This window comes from Pseudorca crassidens, chromosome 3 (genome assembly GCF_039906515.1).
Source record: "Pseudorca crassidens isolate mPseCra1 chromosome 3, mPseCra1.hap1, whole genome shotgun sequence".
Taxonomy (NCBI): Eukaryota; Metazoa; Chordata; class Mammalia; order Artiodactyla; family Delphinidae; genus Pseudorca; species Pseudorca crassidens.
In genome coordinates this window covers 108,997,543-109,015,347 of record NC_090298.1, presented here as the reverse complement: position 1 = coordinate 109,015,347, position 17,805 = coordinate 108,997,543, and the positions used below count along the sequence as shown (strand labels likewise).

Sequence of the window (17,805 nt, the reverse complement as noted above, 5' to 3'; positions counted from 1 at the left end):
GAAAATTGAGAGGAAACTTTATAATGGACATATCAAGTTAACACTGTCTGAAACCATTCACGATTTTTTATTTATTTATTTGTTTTTGACTGCGTTGGGTTTTCGTTGCTGTGCGCGGGCTTTCTCTAGTTGTGGCCAGTGGGGGCTACTCTTCGTTGTGGTGCGCGGGCTTCTCATTGTGGTGGCTTCTCTTGTTATGGAGCATGGACTCTAGGTGTGCGGGCTTCAGTAGTTGTGGTGCGCGGGCTCAATAGATGTGGCTTATGGGCTCTAGAGTGCAGGCTCAGTAGTTGTAGCGCACAGGCCTAGTTGCTCCGCGGCATGTGGGATTTTCCTGTGTCCCCTGCATTGACAGGTGGATTCTTAAGCATTGAGCCATCAGGGGAGCCCAACGATTTTTAACACTACTAAAAAATGGGAAAACCAGACATTGTGTCTACATATGTGCTGTGGTAGAACATTCCATTAGGTCTTTTTTTTTTTAAGCTTCTGTTTCTCTGTTGTATTCATGTTTATCTCTAGTTTCTTAAACATTTGGAGCATACTTAGAAATAGCTGTTTCGGTGTTCTTGTCTGTTGATTCCCTCACTGCTGACAGCTCTGGTTCTGTTTTTATTGATTGGTTTTTCTTCGGCTGTGGATTATATATTCCTATTTGCATGCCTGTTTTTTGTTTTGCTTTACTGGATGTCAGACTTTGCAACTTTTATGTTGCTGGGTTCCAGATTTTGTTGTATTTCTTTAGGTAGTATTAGGCTTTCTTCTGACATGTAGTTTAGCTAATTGGAATCCATTTTGAGTCTTAATATTTGTTTGAATGAGTCCAGCACTTCCTTAATGTAGGACTAATTTATCACATTAAAAGGAAATGGATTTCTGAAGATTCCACCTGATGCTCCATGTATTATGTGGTCTTTCCACTGTGGCTAGTATTTGTATTTTTCTCACATTTTCATATTATTCATCCAAAGATTCAATGGAACCTTTCTGAAGATCACCAGAGCACATATGTGCACTCATGCATGCCCTCTCGTGCACATTCTTGTTCTTTCTGTCTCTCTTCCTCTCTCTCTCTGCTGCTCCCTCCTTTCCTTTATCCTGCCCTATAAATGTTAAAGATCTTTCCTCCATCACCTGCACCCCAAAACTGTCTCTGTCTCTTCAATTCAGTGAGATTGGCAGGCTCTGTTAGGTTTCTCCCTTCTTACATTGTGGCCTAGAGATTGCCTGTACTTAGTAAAATTGGGATATTGTAGGGGTCATTTTAGTTTTTTAATTCCCTCTCTAAGGAATCACATCCCTGTGCTGCCTGCTTTCCGAAGTCTTGAAACTGTTGTTTAATATGTTTTGTCTGATTTTCCAGTTTTTTCACATAGGCGAGTAAATCCAGTCCCTGTTATTCCATCTTGAATGAAAGCAGACTTTTGCAAATTTCCTTTTCATTGTTTTATGTATTAGATGAGGTAGGAATATTTTGGGGAAAATACAAAAATAATACAGGCTACTGCTTAAGAAAAAACAGCAGTGACTTTTTTGCTATGTTCAAAAGTAAGTTCATTTGGATTTTGATTAGGATTTGGCTATAAACTAGTATTTGTATGTAACCTTATACTTTGTGGAGAATTGATATTTTTATAATATTGAGTTTCTTTGTAAGTGTATGTTATATTACTTCTTTTATTAAGCCCTATTTTCAGTCCATCAATAAAATTGTGTAGTTTTTTATAAATGACTTCTATATTTCTTCATTAAGTTTATTTTTTATAGTTTTGCTTGTGTTATTGGAATTTTAAAATTATTTTTGTAATAATAATATATTTTATAATTAGCCATGGTACTTCCAATTTGTAATATTTTAGAGTGCTTTTATAATTTCTTTTATGTACACTCTGCATATTAAGTATGTTGACCTTTTGTGTCTCTAGTATTTTTTTCATATCCCACCTTTTAAAAAATTCAGTATGTCTTTTAAAATGAAAACATCAGTTTTTTCCTTTATTAGTGCTTTCTCTTTTGATTTGCTTAGAAATCTTTCTCTCAGACAAATAACATAAAAATACTCAAATTTTCTTTTAGTACTACTGCAGTTTCAATTTTTTCCAAAGAGCTAGCCAGTGGCTCCAACACTGTTTTTTAAAAATAAACCACTTCTGCATCTCACTACATTTTTTAGTATATTCAAGTGTGAGTATTTTTAAAGTTTTTTTTCTATCTGTTATCTAATATCACTCTCAAAAATTTACTTTTTAAAAATATTCCATAATTGTGGCTTCACTCTTTAGTAAGTATGGTTTTACCTGAATTCAACACATATTAATAGATGTTCAAAATTTGAGATTAGGCAGATATCATTTATAATCAGTTTTAGAGACTAGTTAAAGGCAGAATTTTTAAAATAATTATGACCCAACTGTGTATTGAGACCACTTATATATATCTCAGCAAGTAAAAGGAAGTTTTTGTTTTGTTTTTTTTAAAAAATCTTATTAGTGTACCTGATAGGATCAGAATTTCTTGGTTAACATGTAGGGGTTTTTGGGTTCATTTTTTCTATATTGATGCATTTTATTTATAACCTTTGCTAAAGAAATTATTTTTCTGTTTTTATAGTTTTGGTAAGCAGTTTGGAGGAAAAAGAGGATGTGAGTGTCTTGTATTAGAGCCTTCAGAAATGATTGTGGTAAGAATTTTAAAGAATACTGAAATTGTTTTTTGATATGCTTCATTTTCAACTTTAAATGTAGTAGGCTTTTAAACACTCAAGGAGGTTCCATTACTGTGACTTTTTAAATATTTTACTAAGTAGCATCAAACTATATACCAAGTTCGATACATTTTCATCCACTTTAAAGTTTTTTTCTGATCCTTGAAAGGGATGCAATTATATAAAAAATGTTGCAAATTTGGTAATTTCTTTTACTACTTCTATCAGAAAATTTAAATAAGAGCTCTGAAAGGAGATCCTGATTTTCCTATTCAATTTAGTTAATAATCTTTGAGCATCCATGTTCTGTACCCTGGACTTGAAGGAAAGAGGTAGAAAAAAAGAGATACTGTTATATCCAAGTAAGAAATGGTTTAGATCTTAATAGTTTTACTTTCAGAGTGTATTTAAGGAATAATTCTTTACTTTTTCCTGAGAAAGCTAGGTAGTTGATGTAACTATAGAAAATAAGACTTTTTTTCCTTACCATTTGAAGGATCCAGAACACAGCGGCCTTTTGCCTTGTTCTGAGATGACCTTACTAGAAAATAGTTAATACTGAATGGACTCTTTGTCCTACTAGCATCTCATGTAAATGATCATGTCATCTGATTTGATTTAAACTTGAGAAACGAGGTTGAATTCTTAATGAAGTCTTTTAATATCAGGGCTCAAAACTAAACCACTTTTCCATTTCATGGTGTTACAGTCAGATTGACATCTTCAGGTAGATTCTGTTTTCTCTTCCCTAAACTGGGTCATCTACGTTATCGTGAGCTTAGTGTCCTAAATTTCATATAAACCACTGATTTTAAGCTCCTAAAAGGCAAAGATTATTTCTTGTTCTGTTTGTGTCTTCCATAGTTTGGCAGAGTGCTATCTGCATAGTAAATATTCAGTGAATGTTATTTTTTTTTAGGTTTGTTCAAGGCTTAGACTATGTATTGTTTTACATTTATTTTCTTTAAGTGTTGGTATACATGGCATATCTGTTAAGTTCTCAGAACCCTTTCCTCTAAATAAATGCATTGAGGGACATGGCAAGAAAACTGCCTCAGGCAGTACTGTTTTCTCAGTTATTTGTCTGTTGGTGTATTTTATATTTCTCATACTTTATGGGAAAAAAATAGTGCTTTTGCCATAGTGTTCTCATATACAGTTGACCCTTAAACAACATGAATTTGAACTGCTCAGTACCTTACATTCAGATATTTTTCAGTAGTAAATACTACAGTACTACACAGTCTGTGGTTGGTTGAATCTATGAATACAGAGGGTGGACTATATACGTGGATTAAGCTCCATCCACCTTGTACATTGTTTTTTTGTCTTGTTTCATTGTGGTAAAATACACTTAACATGAAATTTACCATTTTAGCCATTTTTATTATTTTTATTTTTTTATTTTTATTTTTTTGCGGTACGCGGGCCTCTCACTGTTGTGGCCTCTCCGTTGCGGAGCACAGGCTCCGGACGCGCAGGCTCAGCCGCCATGACTCATGGGCCCAGCCGCTTCGCGGCATGTGGGATCTTCCCGGACCAGGAACGAACCCGTGTCCCCTGCATTGGCAGGCGGACTCTCAACCACTGCGCCACCACGGAAGACCCCATTTTAGCCATTTTTAAATGTACAGTTTAAGATATTAAGTTAATTACTAAAGTTATTAACAATTAAATTAATTTTCCTTTTAGATTAAAGGGAGGAGTTGTACTTTTCTTGCCCCAAACTGGGAGTTAGCCTTTTCTGTTTCTAAAGCAGTATTTAGAAACCAAGATCTGGCAGCCAGCTGTTTTCATTGCTCCAGGTGCTTCATTGCTTGTAGGGCCTTTCACTGAACAGAGCTAGAAAATGTACGTTTGAGTGTATGTATACACATACATACACACATATATACACCTCTGTATTTATTTCTTTGTTTCTGTGTACCTGTGTTTAAAATCTAGAGTTTATTCTGTTTTTCTCATTTTGCTTATTTGTACCTCCTTTCACTAACAGTGAGAAACTTGGTTTCCATCATCATCAAAACATTTACTGACACCTAAGACAGTTTTAAAATTGCTTGCTCATAACAATGTAGAAAGCACTACTATCTAGAGTATTAACATACTCTAGATAGTATTTTAAGTGTACATATTTCAAGTGTACATATATATTTAAGTGTACAAACATATTTTAAGTGTACAATTTATTGATATTACAAATGTATGCCACTTAAAACCTTCCTCTGTCAAAATATGAAATACTTCCATCACCTACCTTATAAAGTAAGGAAATATTCAGAGAATTATAGGGACCTGGCAAAAGGACAGAGGAACGAGATTGAAGGGAGTCCCATTGGCCAAATCTGGGACAGTTTGAGAATCCAAATAAAAATGTATAGTGATTGATGGTACCCTACTGTATAATAAAGAATTTGTTAATTTCTAATGGTATGAATGAATGAAAAGGAAGAGTTCTTCCTGATAGTTAAATGCCAACTAATAAGTCTAGAAGGAATGATTAAGTTAGAAAATCGTTGATGAATGCCAAAACTTGTGACTAATGTTTGTTGAGAAACAGGATACTTATGTAGTCTCATTGTATCTCCCCACAAATCATTTATGAAAGGAAAAATTACCAAATTTCTGATGGGGAAATGTGGAGGAAACCACTATAACAAAAATTATTGCTGCCACCATCAATATAGGCAAAAAGTGATACACTACTCATGATATGATGCACTGAGGAGGACAGAACATCACCTCTGAGACATATTCCTGCCAGAAATGCCTGCCTGCAGCTAATCAGTGGTAAATAGCTGACAAACCAAATGGAAGACATTCTAAAAATTGAGGTCCTATACTCTTTAAATATCCCAGTGTCAAGAAACATCACAGAAAGACTGAGGAACTGTTTCATATTAAAAGAGGAAAAAAAGAGATATAACTAAATACAGTGCTTTTTATCTTGCATTAAATCTTGGAGGCAGGAGAGGGGAGTAACTATAAATGATAATGTTGGCACAGTTGGTGAAATTTGAACATGGACTGTGGTTTAGATAATATTGAGTTTACTGATTTTGATTATTGTAGTGGGGTTATGTAAGACAAAATTCTTGTTCTTAGGAAATACATGTTGACATATTTTAGGGTCAAGAATCACCCTCTCTTCAATTTATACCCAAATGTTTTGGGGAAAAAAAGTATGTGTATATATAAAATTTTTAAAATCACCCCAAATAATTACATCAAGTGTATGTATTTATGATTGGTAATTTTTTAATTCCAAAACAGTATTTTATTGATGATCAGCATAGTTAAAAATGCTCTATGAGTTATAGGAGAAAATAATCTAAAATAATTTTAAGATTTTTGTTCCTGAAGTTTCTGAGGATTTTGTCTTTATTCCACCATATTGATGAATCTTGATTTTTTTTTCAGTTTTTCACTGTTATTACATCCTTTGAAATACAAAATTGTACTGAACATTTTGTAATAGCATAAATCTTTGATACCTAAGTATTTTTTAGGTGAAATTATTTAGAATTCATAAAAATGCTTGGTCCAAGTATACATGTTTATAAGTAATGCTTCCTATTTTGATAAGTTCTGTCAAATACTTTTATTACGTGTGTATTTCTACAAATTTGAGTAACCACTGGTGATTGGGAATGCCTGTTTCTAAACACCGTGCTCATCTCCTGATAGGTTAGTCATCTTAATCTGACACATTATAATGAAATCTCATTTTAAATTACCTGTGCATGATCTCATATGCTTTATGGAGGGTTTATTTTTCTTATTATCTGTTTATTATCAGTTTATAATATTTCTTATTATCTCTTGCCCATTTTTCTACTTGGATTATTCCTTATTTGTTCATGAAAGCTTTTTCTTACTAGGTAAATGAACCCTTTTGTTGTAAGAAGCTGTTTATCAGTTTTTAACTTTAGTCTGAAGTAAATTTTATGTCAGTTATAATTTTTTTTAATCTGTTGAGTTTTTTTCCTCTTATGACTTTTTGAAGTCATGCTTATTAGAAAGACCTTCCCATGACAAGATTATTGAACTTTTAAAATCTGTATTGCTTTATAGAATTTTATTAGTTCATTGTTTTAATTAAACTTTTAAATCTTTCTTCTTCTGGGTAGCTGAAGACAGCGGTAACCACTTAACTACCTGTCTCCCAGTATTTCCTCTAAAAACAGTGTAGAACTACAAGAAGGGTATAAGAAATCTATACACAAACCATGCTCACAGCATAACTTGAAGACAGAGGACACTCAAACTAGAAAATAATTGTAAATAAAAAGAGAGAAATCACCGTTTCCCAGCATGTTATTTCTCACACTTCATCTCTACTCCCAACCCTTATCAAGGGTTTGTGATGAACAAAGGCCAACCAAGCAGATCTGTAGAAAACACAGAAAATGGACGCTAGCAAATGGACCTAGGGTTGACCTGTACTGTTGGAAAGACTAATTCCACGCTAAGTTTAAAATTAAATATGTGTGTGTGTACGTATACATATGATAGATCAGAACAGAGACTACAGTGAAGTTTTTTAATATTATGAATAATTTTCAGAGTAGTCATCTAAATGCGTAGCTTCAGGGTTAAGATAAAAGGTAAAAAGGAAACAAGCTCTCTTTGGCATTTAAGTGGTGAAGAAGCAGCACATGGGTAAGTTTTAGGTGCCTACAAGCCAAAGTGAACACAAAATCAGAGTCTTACAACCTCTCCTTCCACTAGCAAAACAAAAAGAAAAAAGTATCTTAAAACATCTGGACTTCAAAGTATTTGACAAAAGAGGTGCTGTTAAACTAGGAGTTTTGTAAGACATCCTAATACCACAAAAAGGTAAAAAGGGGAACTTGATAAATCCATATGTAGGTATTATAAAAATAAAAGAAAATTATTACATGTCAACTGAGAAAAAAACTCCTCCCCACTGCAGAAAAACCATCATGCAGATGTAGAGTGTGACCACACTCCAGAGTTAAATATATTCAATCAACCAGTTGAGGATATTGAAAAACAAAAACTATGTAGAATCAGTAATTTAAAAACCAGGAAAAGAAAATCCGCCCCCCCCCCCCAAAAAAGGAGTAAAAAGAATATGAACTTAGTAAAGGAATGGAAAACAAAGAAAAAAAATATTTTAGTAATAAATAAATTTTAAGGTCCCCCGGGGGGAATAGAGTCAAATGAAAATTTAATAAGGTGCATTGAAGAAAGGCAGGAAAAGAACCAAGTGAATGAAAATGACACAAGAATGAAGTAAAAGTGTCAGAATTACTGTGTTACATAACTTGAAAGTCGCTAAGAGAACAGATCTTAAACCATCTCACTGCAAAAATGGTAACTGTGACGTGATGGAGATGTTAGCTAAAGCTATGGTAGTAATCATCTTGTAATATGTAAATGTATCAACAGTGTTGTATACCTTAAGCTTATACATTGTTCTGTGCAGTCTTAAAGCTGGAAAAAGTGTCAGAGAAAATAGTGGAAATTAAAGACAGGCAATGGAGGGATAACATTCAGAATTTTAGAGTCCCAAGAAAGAAAAATCAGTGAAAAAGAACTAATATTTAAAGCTATATATTCAAAGAAAATTCTCCAGAAATTGAAAAAGATTCACATCTATACATTGAAAGGGTCCACTGGATATTGGGGAAAGATAAAAAATCTTATGCTTCCAAGCAAAAACATTACATAACTTCTAAAGGCAAAAGAACGGCACTGGTTCAGACATTTTAAATTTCACTGAGGCAACCAAAACAAGGCAGCCGTGGAGCAGCATTTAAAAAGAAAACTCCAAGAAAAAGTATGAAACAAAGTTTTTATGTTCAGCCACATTCTGTTAGATATCAAGGTTGAGGGAAAACAGCTTTCAGTATGTAAGTTTTTAGGGAATTAGGTACTCTTGAGCTGTTTTTTTAAGGAATCTCCTGGAGGATATTTTATCCAGTTGAGAGATAACTGGGAATACCTCAGCAAAAGAAGTGAAGACGAGCATTTAAAATACATGGATGTACTTGCTAAGACTAAAACAAAGGTAGGGATGTGAGGGGAAGACTACTGGACATACATTTTATGTTGTGACTAAGTAGAAATAATACAAATAAAAAAGGAAAAGGGAGAGTGAAATAGGAAAAAACATTCTTACTGATCATCTGTTGCATAAAAAAAACGGAAGAGAGTTAAAATACCAATAAAAACTGCTAAATTAGATAATATCCAATCTAACATTTGATTTTATTATATTTAAAAGCTAACAGTTTACTAGTTATTTCATGGATGTTGGCAGAAGACACGAGACCAAAACATGTCTTGGGTCAGAGACAGAGAATTCCATTACTCATGGTATAGTGAGCAGCATAATAATTATGCTAATTATAATAATTAGCATATTTCTGTAGGTTCCCCTTGTTCCCTAGGTCTTGTGTAGGTTATGCTGGATGGCCCAGGTGGATGCCTTGCATATAGTAGGTTTGTACTGCAGCTAAGAAACACTGCGCTTGGTGAATAAATATGGTGCTTTTATAGTAAGCGGGCTTTTTCTTTTTCCAGTAGGAAACATTACTTCATCCTTCAAGATTGCTTGCTACAAACACAGCTCTGAGAAATGGCCCACATAATGAGTGGTTAGGATTTTCATTCTTGGCAAACCCAGCAAAATGTGTAGAAACACAAGATGCCCAATGAAGATTCTTTGCCAACACGTAGTAAAAGGGTAATAATAAGACAGGTGGACGGTAACAGGTATTGGCAAGGGTGTATAGAAATCAGTCTTCATACATTGTTGGTAGAGATGTAAAATGGTGAAACCACTTTGGAGAATAGTTTGACAACTCCTCAAACAGCTAAAAATAGAATTACCATTGACCCATCAAGTATATACCCAAGAGAATTGAAAGCATTCGTTCACATAAAATCTTGAACACTAATGTTCATAGCATTATTTATAATAGCTAAAAAAGTAGAAAAACCAAATATTCATCACCTTGATAAGTGAATAGACAAAATTTTATATGTGCACATGATGCAATATTATTCTGTGGTAAAAAGGAATCAAATATCAATACATGCTACAACATGGATGAACCTTGGAAACATTCTGAGTAAAAGAAGCCAGATAGCAAAAGCCATATATTGTATGATTCTGTTCATATGAAATATTCAAAACAGGTAAATCGATAGAGAGAAAAAGTAGTTGCTAATGGGTGGGTATGAAGTTCCTTTTTGGGATGTTGAAAATGTTGTGGAATAGATACTGGTAATGACTGTATAACTTCGTGAGTATATCAAAAATTACTGAATTGTATACTTTAAAAGGGTGAATTTTATGGTATGTGAATTATATCTCAATTTTTAAAAATTGTATGAGAAAAAGGAAAAGAATACAAAGACAAAGGGCATTTAAACGGTTTAAGTACAGAAGTAATCACTAAAACAAAAATACAGGTCTTCCTAAGTACCAAAAAAAAATTTTTTATTAAAAAACAAAGAATACACGTTTCTTAGAGAAACAAGTGTAGTAAAATACACATAATTATAAAATGTTATCCCAGAATTGAGACTGAAAATATTAATCATACCAGTAAATGTGAATGTGCTTCATCCACCTATTATTAGGAAAAGATTCTCAATTTGGCTCACAAAAGGAGACGCAACAACTATATACTGTTTATAAGAGACACTTCTGTGATTCCTGAATCAAATGATTCAGTGGACAATGGTATTCTAAACAAGTGAAAATAAAAAGGGGGCAGATACAGTAATCTTAATACCAAAGTAGAATTCAATCCAAAAAGCATTAACTGTGACATAGAAGGGGGCATATTTTTTGATGCTAAAACTCACAATTTACAGTAAAGATACAACACATGAATTTCTATGCAGCACATTACACAGAAACCCTCTGTATAAAGCAAAAATTACAGGAGATTCAGTGAGACAGAAATGTGCTACTAAATAGACTATAATTCTCTGTTCTTAGTATAAAATAGATCAGGTAGACAAAAAATGAGATAGAAGACCTAAACAGAATAAACAGTAAGGTGGATTTTATGAATATATGTTGTATTCTACAGCATTATACTACACCATCTCAGGTGTCCAATGCACATTCACAAAAATTGATCATATGTTCACCAAAAAAAAAATCAGTGATTTCCATAAAGTAGATATACTGAAAACACTTTCTGATTATATGCAATGAAACTTTACTAATAACAAAAAATATATAGGCTACACCTTAAAATTTTTAAACCTATCAAACAACTTTGTCAAAGGGTAAGTAAATACATACTGAAATTACAGAATTTGCAAAATAACAATAGTGAAAATATACTACATATCAGAATCTATGGAATACATCTAAAAGTGGTCAGAAACTAAAGAGAATAAAAAGCAGACAATGCCAACAAACTCACAGGAGATCCCAAATATCAGAGATAACATATATACATTTCAGTAGAAGATTAGAAACTATAAAATGAAAGAATTAATCCCAAATTCTACAACTAGAAACATCTATAACTGAAAATAAAATCTCAGATTAAACAGAAGGTAAAACTTGGCTGAATAGAGATTTAGGGAATTGAATGATAAGCAGGAAGAAAATAGAGCGGCCCCTTTGAACAACAGTGGTTTGAACTCGGCAGGTCTTACAGGGTTTTTTTGGTTTGTTTTTTTAATATTTATTTACTTTATTTTTATTTTATTATATATTATTTATTACTTTATTTATTTTAATATTTATTTACAGTTGTGGCACATGGGACCTTTAGTTGCAGTATGTGGGACCTTTAGTTGCAGTATGTGGGATCTGTAGTTGCAGCATGCGAACTCTTAGTTGTGGCATGTGGAATCTAGTTCCCTGACCAGGGATTGAACCTGGGCCCTCTGCGTTCGGAGCATGGAGTCTTAGCCACTGGACCACCAGGGAAGTCCCACATTTGGGTTTTTTAAAAATACATACTACAGTACTACACGATCCACAGTTGATTGAATCTGCAGATGTGGAACTGTGGATACAGAGGGCCAACTGTAAAGTTATACACAGATTTTAAACTGCATGGAGGGTCAAGCACCCCTAACCCCCACATTGTTGAAGGGTCAACTGTAGACAGATCCAAGGAAAAATCAAATATGATGGAGGGTAGGAGACAGGCAATAGAGTGAAAAGGTCTTTTCTTTCTTTTTCAAATTTTATTTTTTTTTCTGGGCTGATTTCTTTTTTATTGAAGTATAGTTGATTTACAATTACGGCTGTATGGCAAAGTGACTCAGTTATACATATATACATTCTTTTTCATACTCTTTTTCCATTATGGTTTATCACAGGATATTGAATATAGTTCCCTGCACTGTACAGTAGGACTTTGTTGTTTATCCATTCTATATATACAAGTTTACATCTGCTAATCCCAAACTCCCAATCTGTTCCTCTCCCACCACCTCCCCCTTGGCAACCACCAGTCTATTCTCTATGTCTGCAATTCTGTTTCTGTTTCATAGATAAGTTCATTTGTGTCATATTTTAGATTCCACATATAAATGATATCATATAGTAGTATTTGTCTTTCTCTTTCTGACTTACTTCACTTAGTATGATAATCTCTATTTGCATCCATGTTGCTGCAAATGGCATTATTTTGTTCTTTTTTATGGCTGAGTAGTATTCCATTGTATATGCGTACCACATCTTCTTTATCCATTCATCTGTCAGTGGACATTTAGGTTGCTTTCATGTCTTGGTTATTGTGAATAGTGCTGCTATGAACACAGGGTTGTATGTGTCTTTTTGAATTATAGTTTTGTCTGGATAGATACCCAGGAGTGGGATTGCTGGATCATATGGTAATTCTGTATTTAATTTTCTGAGGAATGTCCATGCTGTTTTCCACAGTGGCTACACCAACTTACATTCCCACCAACAGTGTAGGTGGGTTCCTCTTTCTCCACACCCTCTCCAGCATTTGTTATTTGTAGACTTTTTAATGATGACCATTCTGACTGGTGTGAGGTGGTACCTCATTGTAGTTTTGATTTGCATTTCTCTAATAATTAGCGATTTTGAGCATCTTTTTATGTGCCTGTTGACCATCTGTATGTCGTCTTTGGAGAAATATCTCTTTAGGGCTTCTGCCCATTTTTCGATGGGTTTTTTTTTGTTGTCGAGTTGTATGAACTGTTTGTATCTTTTGGAAATTAATCCCCTGTCAGTCACATCACTTGCATATATTTTCTCCCATTCTGTATGTTGTCTTTTAGTTTTGTTTATGGTTTCCTTTGCTGTGCAAAAGCTTGTAAGTTTGATTAGGTCCCAGTTGATTATTTTCATTTTTATTTCTATTGCCTTGGGAGACTGAGAGTGAAAAGATCTTATCTATGTGTAATTGGAGTCACAGAAGGACAGGAGATAATGACCGTATTATTAGAAAAGGTAAGAGAATTTTCCAGAAGTAAAAAGATGTCAACTCACAGATTTTATAGTTGGCCAGAAAGTTCATTCAGGTTTTTCCGTATGATGTTACAAACTCGAATCAGTATAAACACAAAGAAACTTAATGCATAAGCACATCATAGTAAAACTACTAAGAACCAAAAGTAAAGGGAAAGTCATAAAACTAGTAAGACAAAAAGAAACATTACTTCTAAAGGAGCAACAGTAAAACACAGCGGTAATTTTACCTTCATTAGTTACGGAATTTAAAGATTTTCACACAGAAGCTAAGAAAATTTTTCATCAGTAGACCAGTACTCAGTTTGCTAAAATAATTTTTCAGACAGGAGAGAATCTCAGATGGAAGCACAGAGATGTGGAGCAAAGGACAATGGAAAGAATAAATATATGGGTTTATCTAAATACATGTTGACTATAGACACACTTTGTTTTATTGCACCTTGCAAATACTTTTTTTTTTTTAACAAAGGTTTGTAGCAACTCTACATCAAGCAAGTCTGTTTGTGCCATTTTTTATTATTATATTTGTTACAGTGATCTCTGATGTTACTATTATAATTGTTTTGATGCATCATGAACCACACCCATATAAGATGGTCGGTAAATGTTCTATGTGTTTTGACTGCTCCACTGACTGGCTGCTCCCCCATCTCTCTTCCTATCCCCAGGCTTCCCTATTCCCTGAGACACAACAGTATTGAAATTAGGCTAGTCAGTAACTCTACAGCGGCCTCTAAGTGCTCAAGTGAAAGGAAAGGTTGCACATCTCTCAATTTAAATCAAAAGCTAGAAATGATTAAGCTTAGTGAGGAAGGCATGTTGAAAGCTGAGACAGGCCGAAAGCCAGAACTCTTGTGCCAAACACTTAACCAAGTTGTGATTGCAAAGGATATGTTTTCGAAGGAAATTAGAAGTGTTACGACAATGAACACATGAATGGTAAGGAAGTGAAACAGCCTTATTGCCCAACGGGTGAAAGTTTTAGTGGTCTGGATTAGAATATCAAACCAGCCACGACATCCCTTAAGCCAAAACCCAATCTAGTGCAAGGTCCTAACGGTCTTCAATTCTATGAAGGCTGAAAGAAGTGAGACAGCTGCAGAAGATAAGTTTGAAGCTAGCGGAGATTGGTTCATGAGGTTTAAGGAAACAGCACTCTGCCTAATAGACATATAGAGAACACTACATTCATCAGTAGTAGAATACATCTGCTTTTCAAGTGCACATAGAATATTTTAAAAAGTTGACCATAGGCGGGACATAAAGCTCAAAAAAGAAAAGATTTAAAATTTTACAATTTATAGTTTTTGACCACCATGGAATTAATTTTAAAAAAAATTACAAAAACACAACTGGAACAAAATACAGCTTTTGAAATTCAGGAGTATACGTTAAATCACTTGTCAAAGAAGAGTCACTATGAAAATGAGAAAATATTTTGAACTGAATGAAGGTGGCATATCAAAACATGAAATTCATTTTAAGCCTTTCTTGCTGAGCAATTTAAGCCTTAATGCTGTTAGAATGAAAGGCTGACATTAGATGAGTTAAGTATCCACGTCAGGAAATTAGAAAGCAGCAAACTATACCAACAGAAATTAGAAGCCAAGCAATAATAAAGATAAATATAAAAATCAGTGGCATGTCAAGCAAACTTAAGAATCAGCAAAGGCAAAAGTTTGTTCTCAGAAAAGGATAATATAATTGATAAATCCCTGCCAAAAATAATCAAGAATGAAACAGATACTACATAACCAGTGTCAGTAATGAGAAAGGATACAGTACTCTATGGATCTAATGAACTTTAAAAAAAGTAACAAAAGAAAGGATATTATGAAAATTTTAAATAAGTTTGAGATTTTAGAGAGTCAAATTCCTTGAAATACACAGCTTACCAAAACTGGCACACACCCTCACACAAACAGAAAATCTGCATAATCCAATATATAGAAAGAAAGTGAACCTGTAATTACAGACCTTCCATTTAGAAATTCAGACCCACATGGTTTCACTGGTGAATTTTTCCAAACATTTAAAGAAGAAATACATAAAGTCTAACTGGAAACAGAAAAAAAATTGAATATGTTCCCTTAATGAGCCCAGTTTAATTTTTTTTTTATTGAGATACTAGTGACATATAACATTGTGTAAGAGCCCAGTTTAATTTTGAGAGCAAAACCTAACAAGGATATTACCCAAAAGCAGTATTACAGGTCATTTTTTAAATGAAAATAGATTTTAAAATCTTCAAATATTAGGAAATCAAATCCGAGTGATACATAAATAGGATAAAATATCATGACAAAGTTGAATTTATTTCCATAGTTGCAAGATTGTTTTAGTATTTGAAAATCAGTATGATTCATCGTATATATATTTTTTTATATAAATTTATTTATTTATTTTTGGCTGTGTTGGGTCTTTGCTGCTGCGCGTGGGCTTTCTCTAGTTGTGGCGAGCGGGGGGCTACTCTTTGTTGCAGTACGCGGGCTTCTCATTGCGGTGGCCTCTCTTGCCGCGGGAGCACGGGCTCTAGGCGTGCAGGCTTCAGCAGTTGTGGCACGTGGGCTCAGCAGCCATGGCCTCCGGGCTCCAGAGCACAGGCTCAGCAGCCGTGGCACACGGGCTCAGTAGCTTTGCGGCATGTGGGATCCTCCCAGACCAAGGATCAAACCCGTATCCCCTGCATTGGCAGGCGGACTCTCAACCACTGCGCCACCAGGGAAGCCCTGATTCATTATATTAATATAATTAGAGAAATTAGTCAAATGATCATCTCTATAGATACAAAAAAAAGCATTTGATAATACTCAAAACCCATTCATGAGGATTTTTAAAACTTTTAGCAAGCTAGAAAAAGCGGGAAACTTTCATAATCTTATTAAAGGTATCTGCACAAACCTTACAATAAACATTGAAAACCTTTTCCTGGCATTAGGGAATATGTCAAAACTCACTCCAAACCCAATGTCTAAAAAGTCCTATATAGTGCATTTAGGCAAGGGGAAAAAGATAGATTAGAAATGAAAATATAAAACTGTCACAAATGACGTGATTTGCATATAGAAAATCCATAAATAACTACATGTGAACTTTTAGAATTAATAAGAAATCATTTCAGCAGGGTCACTCGGTCAATTGTATTTATATTTATGAGCAACAAAATGTTAGAAAAATAGAATTTAGTAAGAAAACCATTTATAAATGTCAAAAACATCCATATACATCAGAATAAATCTAACAAAAGTTATAGGAGACTCCCTACACAGAAAACCATAAAAAATTTTTGAATTCTTCCTCAGCTCTAGATCAGTTGAAAGAATCAATATTTTTAAGATGTAAATTGTCTCCAAATTGATGAAAAATTAAGTGTAATCCCCATGAAAATCCCAGCAGATTTTCTTATGGAGATCAAGAAATTGACCTGTGACCTAAGTAAATGTCAAATAAGAGAATATATTTACAATAACTACATAAAATACTTTAGCATAAACTTAACAAATTTGCAAAGACATTGTTTTTAAATGCTCTGCAAAAATATAAAATGCAGCTTGAACAAAAAATGAGATACCATGTTCTCAACTAAGGAGTCATCATCATAAAGGTATTCATTTTCCTTAGATTATCTTGTGAATTTAATGAGATTCCAATGAAAAATACCATCAGAATGGTTGTTGTTTTGTGCCTAATACATTTGGAACAGTAAAAAATCAAGAAGAGCCCAAAAAGACCTGAGAAAGATGAGCTGCTTAGTGGAGCCAAGTAAAGTTTTTAAATACTTAAAATAATTCAAAAAGGAGAAAAATATCTCTTTAAAAAAAAGTGAATTTATTATATGTAAAATTGTTGGTTTAGGGGCTTCCCTGGTGGCGCAGTGGTTGAGAGTTCGCCTGCCGATGCAGGGGACACGGGTTTGTGCCCCGGTCCGGGAAGATCCCACGTGCCGCGGAGCGGCTGGGCCCGTGAGCCATGGCCGCCTGTTAGCCATGGCCGCCTGTTAGCCATGGCCGCCTGTTAGCCATGGCCGCCTGTTAGCCATGGCCGCCTGTTAGCCATGGCCGCTGAGCATGCGCGTGCGGAGCCTGTGCTCCGCTACGGGAGAGGCCACAACAGTGAGAGGACCGTGTACCGCAAAAAAAAAAAAAAAAAAAAAAAAAAAAAATTGTTGGTTTAATTCCCAGGAGTTTTTATTTCTGGTGACTTTAAGAACAATTTTTTTTTTTTAATTTTTTATTTATTTATTTTTTGGCTGCGTTGGGTCTTCGTTGCAGTGTGGTGGCTTCTCTTGTTGTGGAGTACAGGCTCTAGGTGTGCGGGCTTCAGTAGTTGTGGCTCATGGCTCAGTAGTTGTGGCTCTCAGGCTCTAGAGTGCAGGCTCAGTAGTTGTGGCGCATGAGCTTAGTTGCTTCGCGGCATGTGGGATCTTCCTGGACCAGGGATCGAATCCATGTTCCCTGCATTGGCAGGCAGATTCTTAACCACCGCGCCACCGGGGGAGCCCTCTGGTGACTTTAAAAGGCAATATTTTGTCTTTGCATTTTTAATGGAGTATCTCATGAGGACAGAAAGGGTCAGTAGTTTCATTTTTAGTAGTAATGACAGTATTTAAAAAGTTTTATGTAGATGTGTGTGTGTGTGTGTGTGTGGA

The 17,805-nt window shown here is 34.5% G+C and overlaps 1 protein-coding gene and 1 non-coding gene across 8 annotated transcripts in view; one reads left to right on the top strand and one right to left on the bottom strand.

Annotated features, from left to right (window-relative positions):
• RAPGEF6 (Rap guanine nucleotide exchange factor 6) overlaps window positions 1-17,805 on the top strand; it is a 217,613-nt gene that overhangs the window by 56,686 nt on the left and 143,122 nt on the right. For all 7 annotated transcript variants that reach the window (XM_067731647.1, XM_067731645.1, XM_067731644.1 and 4 more), the window contains one exon: window positions 2,611-2,680. In XM_067731647.1, coding sequence (XP_067587748.1) covers window positions 2,611-2,680 — 70 coding nt within the window. The remainder of the gene's footprint in view (window positions 1-2,610; window positions 2,681-17,805) is intronic.
• Window positions 11,564-11,636, bottom strand: TRNAR-CCG (transfer RNA arginine (anticodon CCG)). The gene has a single exon. It is a non-coding gene; the product is annotated as a tRNA-Arg (tRNA).